Source organism: Parus major, chromosome 1 (genome assembly GCF_001522545.3).
Source record: "Parus major isolate Abel chromosome 1, Parus_major1.1, whole genome shotgun sequence".
Taxonomy (NCBI): Eukaryota; Metazoa; Chordata; class Aves; order Passeriformes; family Paridae; genus Parus; species Parus major.
The window spans coordinates 74,548,194-74,556,744 of NC_031768.1; the positions used below are offsets into that span (position 1 = coordinate 74,548,194).

Below are 8,551 nucleotides of genomic sequence, written 5' to 3' on the forward strand. Positions count from 1 at the left end.
CTGAAAAGTTGCAGAATTTACTTTTAAAATAATGACCTTTGTAATGTATTTTTATTGTTTATCAAGTGGTAAAAAAAACAATTTTTCTAGCTAAGAAAAGTAAGTTATTGCAGCATTTTTGCCAGTTACTGACAGTGGAAGTTACTGCAAAATAATCAAAAAGTGTGGTTTGCTTCTGCCCATTTCTTCCCGCAGCCTATGTCAATATTCAGAGACCTCGTGTTTATAGGAGGATACAGTTTCAGAGCCCTCAGCTGGAGAACGGATGCCTAAACCACAGTGTTGGGGAGGAGAAACAAATCAGCCACCTAAGCATGTTTACTTCCAGCAACAAGGAAGTTCTAACTTGTCCCTAAGTGGTGACTCACTGGGTTGAGAGTATAAAAGAAAAGGTAACTGCTCTCTAAAACATCAGGGCTTCAGGCTTCAGAAATCCAACATGATGCAATCAGGACTTTCAGCTGTTTTCTTTTTCTTGTTGGGTTTGTCATTTTGCCTGACAATCCCTATTCCCCTTGAGGACAGCCATGAATTCACAGAAAAGGACCTTCAGTTTGCAGAGGTACAGTATAAAATAATTAATTTGCATGTTCCAAGAACAGTAAGCTGTGCAGTTACAACTGTTTGGAAATTAGGCTTATTGCTCCTTTTCCCCTTCCTAGCGCTATCTCAGGACTCACTATGATCTCCGTCCGAATCCTGCTGGCATAATGAGGAAGAGTGGAAACACAGTGGCAGCTAAACTTCGGGAAATGCAAGCTTTTTTTGGCTTGGAGGTGACAGGCAAACTAGATGAAGAAACATATGAGCTGATGCAGAAACCAAGATGTGGTGTCCCAGATGTGGGGGAATATAACTTTTTCCCTAGAAAACTCAAATGGTCAAAAATGAATTTGACATACAGGTAAATGCCTGGTATTTTGGGTGTTATCACTGTTATTACCTTCTTTCTAGATGCATTTTCCTATGGGTGCTCAGTACATGAGGTTGATGTGAGAAGGGTGCATTTGAATTTGACAAAATCAATATTGCAGTTTAAAACCCTTACAAGCCTTGCTTGTGGAAAGGTGCTCCCAGCCTACTTGGTAGCCCAAGAAAGTCAACGTTAATTTTTTTCCATTTCACTTTGTCATGGAAAAGGAAACCTGATGTGCTGTAAGCTAGCAGCTCCTCATTTGGCCTTCATACAGACACACTCAGGACACATCCATGGTGCCAAATGAAAGAGAGGTAGAGGCTCAGATCATGAACTTCTCTGGGTCACTCCTTGGCTCTGCTTGGACCTGGTTTAGTGTTTGCTTCTGTCTTGTTCTGGACAGAGCGGTGTAGATGCAAACCAACCTGTGACTCTGAGAGCAGGCTCTTCCATTTCACATCCTAGAGGTAGATCTCTGTGTTTGGTCAGACAAATCTCTGTACCATGGCCTCCAAAAAGTTGACCTTAGGAGGTGAAGGGCTGACAGTTCACGGAGTAGGTCCTTCTCCTTTATTTCTGCAAGGTCATGTATCTGGGCTTTTCAACAGCTACAGAGTGAGTTTATTCAGCAGATTCCAAATATGAAATCACTAAAATATCTTAGTTCCATAGCCAGTGATAAATGTTATTTTAATATGGACAATTATATCCCATAAAAATCACTTTGGATAATGTTTTGCTCCTCCAGGAAGTAAGGATCTTGAGATATTTTATGACATAAAAAATTTTGAAGTTACTGGTATGATATATACTGAATATAACTGTCACTTTCTAATTCTTCTGGTGCATAGAAAACCAATTACAGAAAGCTACTGGATTATTTCAGATATCTCTGAATTATTTTAAAGACAATAGAAATATTTATTTCTTTAATACTGTATGCAGCTGCTAAGCTCCTTGTTATGTGATAAGATCATATGACAAAAAGCAAAAACTTTTAATGAGGTGTATAGTCAGATAAAAGTGCATTGCATATTTCTTCAATTCACACAATTTAACTGGAGATATTAATCTGTTTGACAGAATTATGAATTACACTTCAGATCTGAGACGTAATGAAGTAGAAAGAGCTTTCAAAAAAGCATTTAAAGTTTGGTCTGATGTGACGCCACTGAACTTCACCAGAATACGAAGTGGTATAGCTGATATCATGATCTCCTTTGGCACTAAAGGTAACACAGACCAATTATTTTTATTTTATAATTAAACTATATTCTTATATGCATAGGATGAAGTAATTAATTTAACTGTTTTGAATTTTGCTTTATAGAACACGGTGACTTCTACCCTTTTGATGGACCCTCTGGATTACTGGCACATGCTTTTCCCCCGGGCCCAGACTATGGAGGAGATGCTCATTTTGATGATGATGAAGTTTGGTCAGATGATTCTAAAGGTAACAGAAGTTCCTTTCTTTGTAATGGTGATAGATGGAAAATTTATCCCTGTTTGATATCTGTGGACAGTTTGTTCTGCCTTTTTACTCTTTGTTCATCTTTATGTTCACACATAGAACTCTGAGTTTAACCTTCCGTCAAAAATGGAAGTTTAACATGTGCTTAGCATAAATTTTAAGATATAACACTCCTAAATGAAGTGATTAAAAAAAATAATGACACAAACAAAATTTTGTCTTTTTGGCATTTCACTAAGGACAGCTAGTTCTGACCACAGACCTATGGGAATTGCATTACTGAAGCCTATAGCAAACATACCTCAGCTTCAAATTGTCTGCTTGCATTTAGTTTGAAAATTCATCACCTTGCCTATTCAGGACAGAGTTTAATTGAACAAAATACCGTTTTTTTCTGCACTGGATTAAGTCACCCTCCTGGTATTAATGGTAATTTCTGCAATACTGATATTAATATGGACTCTCTACTGCAGGTGAATTCCCAGCAAAAATTATTCTTGATTTGAGTAGGCCCAAGACTTCATCCTAGAGCTTTCCTGTGTTGCTAAGGAATTTCCAGAAATCAAAATCTCCCTACATAGTAACACTGTCATGTAAGAGTTAAGCTGAACACCAGCTAAAACCATCACAGTTCAAAAATGACAAGCAATTATATCTAGTGGAAGGTGTCTCTGCTCAAGGCAGGGGAGTTTGAACCAGGTGGTCTTTAAGGTTCCAACCCTTCTGTGATTTTATGAATCATTAAGATTTTTTCCATGTACTCAGTTGTCTCATTCATTGTGCCATATGTTAAAGCACAATGTCAAATATGGTGACATTTACTTTTGCTGTAATTTCTTATAGGCTATAACTTGTTTCTGGTTGCTGCCCATGAATTTGGTCATTCACTGGGACTTGAACACTCTAGAGACCCTGGAGCTCTGATGTTCCCAATCTACACATACACTGGAAAAACTGGTTTTGTGCTTCCTGATGACGATGTGCAAGGGATCCAAGAGCTCTATGGTAAGTCTGTATAATAGATAATATTTATCTCCTGTATCATTATAACCTGCTGAAGATGCACCGCACAGTTAATGTGAGCTGCAGATGTTCAATAACAACAGTCATGACTGATAAGAACGATTCATTGGAACAGGAGATGCTTAGATTTAGTAGTTCATTAAAAAAGAATTAAGTAATGCTGCAGAGCACAGCTGGTCACTGACCTGTCTCCTTTAGTGGTAAGTGATGGGGACCAGAGTCCTAACACTTTTTGACCTACCTGAAAAGAGAAGGTAAAACAGATTCTAAAGGTAGAAACAGAATTATCCATTTTTCATTATGAAAAACATAAAGTTTTTTGGGACCTTCAAAACTTGGGATAAAGAAAGCAAGTTCATTCAACACTTTTGCAGCACACTTGAACTGCAAAGTTCGTGAATGTATTTGGCTAGAGGAAAGAGAACAAATTTTTCCAGTAAAAATTTTTAACCCATTATCTTTGTATTCATCATGCTCATGGGAGATCTTCCATGTTCTGTTCAATATCATGAGTAACAGACTGAAAATTAAAATTGTCAAGCTTACATTATATTATATCATTCCAGGTGCTGGAGACAAAGATCCCAACCCAAAACATCCCAAAACACCAGAGAAATGTGATGCAGAATTATCACTTGATGCAATAACAGAACTTCGTGGAGAAATGTTGGTCTTCAAGGACAGGTAAAGACACTTCCATGTCAAGGATGGTAGGTACTGGATAAAGTTTGAGCAAGCAAAAACACCATTATGGTTTTTTACTAAAGATTTGGGTAAATGTACATTTAAAAGAGCACAAATCAATATAGATGTCACTTAAGAATCTGCATCATATATCTTTTTAGGCAGGATTTATAATTCAACTACAGACTTGGCTGCCGAGTAATATGATGTGAAGATACCATGCCTGAAGACTGAAATTTTTGTACACATTTTTAAATTCATACGAATTTCTTCAACATGCCTAAATCTGCTAAATTTTATTTGGTTGAAGTTGTACAGCATTCGTGAGCTTCACATGGGACAGCAGTGTTTCTCTTATTTTGAATGAAAGAAGCTTAAAATTTGTTGTTTGAGATGATCACTGTATGAGTGACAGAAATGGTCTGCAGTTGATGGCTGTGAGGAAAGGAAAGGTCTAAGAGTGGTTCTGTCTATTGAATATTCTGTGATATGATAACCATTAATTCACCAATAATTTATTTTAACTATAACACGTCAAAGATACTGCTATTCTACGGTATGACAAGAAACATAAAATATAATCTTCCTTTTCTGAACTAGGTTCTTCTGGCGACTGCACCCTCAGATGGTTGAGGCAGAACTGGTGTTACTTAAGTCCTTTTGGCCAGAGCTTCCAAATAAAATAGATGCAGCTTATGAAAATCCCATCAAAGATCTTGTGTTCATGTTTAAAGGTGAGTTTTCAATTTTGTTATTAGAAGAAAAACACACATATTTAATCAAGCTCAACAGGTGTCATAAAGGTAATTTATAGAAGAGTAAAATATTCTACTTTCCTTCCTTTCTTGAAAAACAGTTTCACCTCATACACATCTATAAAATTTTCACTGAACTGGGAGATGTACAATTTAGTTAGAATGCCCAGAATCATTTTACAAATAGTCTAATACCTACTGGGTATGTGACCTAAGAATCTATTTTTTGGTTGAAAATAAGGATCATGGTTTCCTCATTTTTTTCTTCTCTCAAAGCTGAGTCCTTACAAAAGATGCACTCATACTCTGTTCATACTTTCAGGAAAGAAAGTCTGGGCTTTGAATGGCTACGACATAGTTGAAGACTTCCCTAAAAAGATATATGAAATGGGATTCCCAAAAGAAATGAAAAGAATAGATGCAGCTGTCCATGTGAAAGACACCGGCAAGACTCTCTTTTTTACTGGAAATAAGTACTGGAGGTAAGCTGGAGACAGATCAATTTTGGTGTCCTTAGTCATAACCTGTCCAGATGTGTGGAAAGGTCAGGAGTTTGGTTCCAACCAGGTATTTGGCCAATCCTCTCTGTGGCCTTCATTGGTGCTATAGCTGTATGCAACGTGCTGTAAAGGTATATGAAAGGCTTTTATAAATATATAGGTACAGATTTTGAAAGCTGAATGAATGTAAACAAAGTGCTCTAATCTGGGAGAATTTCTAATATGGTCATGCCTGCTGGAAAAATTTCCCATCTTGCTTCCTTGAGTTGCTCGTGTGACGCGAAATGGTATCAGTGCTGTGGGTAAGAAATCTGCCCCACCCTAGGGTGTCTCTTTTTTACTGTCCATGAGTGGGGCTCACAGTCAGGTCTCATGCATAATTAAGACATTACCATCCCTTCCCACTATCGCTGGGCCAAGCAGCCTCAGGATAGGTTTGTTGTACCTATAAATCCAGGTACAATAATCTCCATATAATAAAGACTTTATAGATCAGTTCTGAAAATGTAGCTCTATTTGCTTTGTGTTTTATTCCACTTCTGGTGGAGGTGTGCCCTGTTTATCACCCTGCATTTTATCATTGCACTAGACAGAAAGCACCCAAAGACTGCTGGCTTGCTTTAGGTGTGGGTAACTTCAAAACATATAAAGGGCACAGGCCAAACTCCCAGGCTGTTTAAATCCTCAGATTTTTTATTTTTTTTCTTTTGTGTTTAATATAGTTATGATGAAGAAGCAGAGGTTATGGAAGCAGGCTACCCCAGGCTGATAGAGGAAGAATTCCCAGGAATTGGTGATAAAGTGGATGCGGTCTATGAAAGAAATGGTACATAATCTGATAATGAAACCTTATTACAATTAATTGCCCTTGAAACTTGAGATTAATGTCCTGTCGAAAATTCTACATTTGTTATTTTAATTTCTTCACATCAACACTTCTCTTCTTGACTAAATCAGTCTTTAGATCTAAATTGTGCTCAGGCCAAAAGAAAGAGCTCCTTGCTTAGGGAATCTAAAATGACATGCTTTGTGTAGAAATATTATAATGTAGTAACTGGAGCCCATTCCTATCCAGCTTTTCAGGGAGTGTTTCTGAGTCAGTGTCTTAAAAAATTAAATTCCAACTTTGTATTTTCCTGATCAAGTGCAGTAAGAATTTGACATGAGATTAAAGAATATCAGTAATTTTAAAACTCTGATGCAGCTCTAGAAAATGGGAATGAGGATCTTTAAAAAATTTAGCTCAGCATTCTAAATATGAAAATGTTGCATTTGAGTAATTAAAAATGAAAACAAGTTAATTACTATTTTAAGGATAATTTTGATGTGACAACACAGTTTTTTAGTGTTAATTGTTTTTAACTTTCTTTTTCCTTAGGTTACCTCTACTTCTTCAATGGACCACTGCAGTTTGAATACAGCATCTGGAGTCAAAGAATTGTCCGTGTCCTGCATACTAACTCCCTATTTTGGTGCTAATTACAGCTGATTGCCATATCACAGGCTGCAGAGCAGCTTGTAACACGTGGCAATATTAATAAAGTGGGCATTTAGGTTTACCAAAGGACAGCAAGGTTCTATGAACGAGTACTAGGCTACCTACCACCAAATGTGCACTGTATATATGGATTTATACAGCTGCATGTCAGTTTGGAATTGATTTAACTTAATAGAAATGACAAAAGAAATAATTTCATTTCATAGCACTTCAAGGCACATTACACCATATAAAGTTTGTCTAGTATTGAAGTGATGCTGGATACATCACACACTTTCATGAACAGTACTAATTCCCAGTATTCTGGGCACATCTAACACCTTTCAGGGATCTCCTAGTATGTCCCAAGAAATAGACCAGGTAAACCCAGGAGCTTTATATTTTTAAACTAATCACTAATCCTTCTTCCCTTTTTAAAATTCCTTTTAACATACTGGGAATTCAGATGTGTAATGAATGATTGAGGGCTGCATGGTGACTCCCTGAGCAAGTAACACCAAGCAGCAATAATGAAGTTTAGGAATTCAAAAGTATTTGTATTGAACGGGAATGTACCCCGGAAGCAGATGCCCATGTCATCTTTAGAACAAGGAGAAGGTACAGAAGCAGTGAGATGTCATTCCAAATCAGACAGGATAGCAGGAAAAGGGAAAAGTACTCCCTAGAGAAATCTTAAGTCTGTATGATACAGGTGAAATAAGAAGGAAGCAGCAACAAGAGAATCACACAGGTTGAAACTGTGCATGACGGTACATTTGGTATCCCAACCCAGATGTTTTCAGCTGGTGTTAAGTGAAGTGACATTTATAGATGTTATGCCTGTGCCAGAAGAGAACCTGAACATCCAAAGCAAAATATTGAAAAGAATATATTTTTTCATGTTGGCCACTCTTTTAATATTTACATCAATTGTTTCAGTATATTGTAAGATTTTGGTTTGTTTTGGTTTGTCCTGTTTTGTTTTAATCAATGCAAATTATGTGGGACTGTGATTATTTTGATTTTAAAAAAATAATATTAAATAAACTGGAGGAATAAATTGACACCGTGAAATTACTTAAATTAATTTTTTTTATGTTGCCTGTCACAGAAGCAATACAGAGCTATTGGGCAAAAGAAATCAAGATCCCTAATGTGTCATTAAAAAAAAAAATTATTTTTTTTTAAATGAAAATTTATTCATTAATATTTTCACTTCTGTTTAAAAATATGATTTATTTTTGGTCCCTTCAAGAAAAATAATTTTATGGAAAAGAGAAGGAGAGGAAGACAGAAGAGTGAAAAATGGAAAGACCCCTGAAATCTGCAAAATAAGTTGGAATCTGTCCTTATCATTACAGAAAAATGAGAAAATTTTAAGGAATACTTAAAAGCAGTTACAGATTACTATGAATATTAAATATTAGCGAGTAATTAAAACTATATTGTCCTGTTCTGCCTTCTCAATAACAACTCCTAATTCAATCAATCATCCAGGCCCTCCAAGTAAAATTCACCAACAATTAATATCTTTAAACAGACATAAATAACCAGGCTTACCTAGTGGTGGGCTAGGTGTGGTTAATTCTGCAGCTCACACAACATAGATGTTTGGCTGAGAAAACCTAACAGATTGAGAGGTCTCTTCTGAACATAAAATTGTGAACTAATGAGTTCCAGACCTTATCATGCTCAAAAGAAATGCATGGAAATAGAAGTGGA

At 36.5% G+C, this 8,551-nt stretch overlaps 1 protein-coding gene across 1 annotated transcript; it reads left to right on the forward strand.

The window, feature by feature from the left end:
* Positions 1 to 362: 362 nt before the first annotated feature.
* Positions 363 to 7,896, forward strand: LOC107204357 (collagenase 3-like). The gene is made up of 10 exons (XM_015627369.3): positions 363 to 562; positions 663 to 904; positions 2,000 to 2,148; positions 2,247 to 2,372; positions 3,234 to 3,395; positions 3,980 to 4,097; positions 4,698 to 4,831; positions 5,175 to 5,334; positions 6,075 to 6,178; positions 6,731 to 7,896. Exons 1-10 carry the CDS (start codon positions 440 to 442, stop codon positions 6,829 to 6,831), a joined length of 1,419 nt encoding a protein of 472 aa, XP_015482855.1. The 5' UTR covers positions 363 to 439; the 3' UTR covers positions 6,832 to 7,896.
* The last annotated feature ends 655 nt before the right edge of the window (positions 7,897 to 8,551 follow it).

Excerpts from the sequence above, each read along its gene's own strand:
- LOC107204357 (XM_015627369.3), top strand. The coding sequence starts at position 440 with ATGATGCAATCAGGACTTTCAGCTGTTTTCTTTTTCTTGTTGGGTTTG. Across the intron at positions 3,396-3,979 it reads AGGGATCCAAGAGCTCTATG|GTGCTGGAGACAAAGATCCC; the intron begins GTAAGTCTGTAT and ends ATATCATTCCAG. Across the intron at positions 5,335-6,074 it reads ACTGGAAATAAGTACTGGAG|TTATGATGAAGAAGCAGAGG; the intron begins GTAAGCTGGAGA and ends TGTTTAATATAG.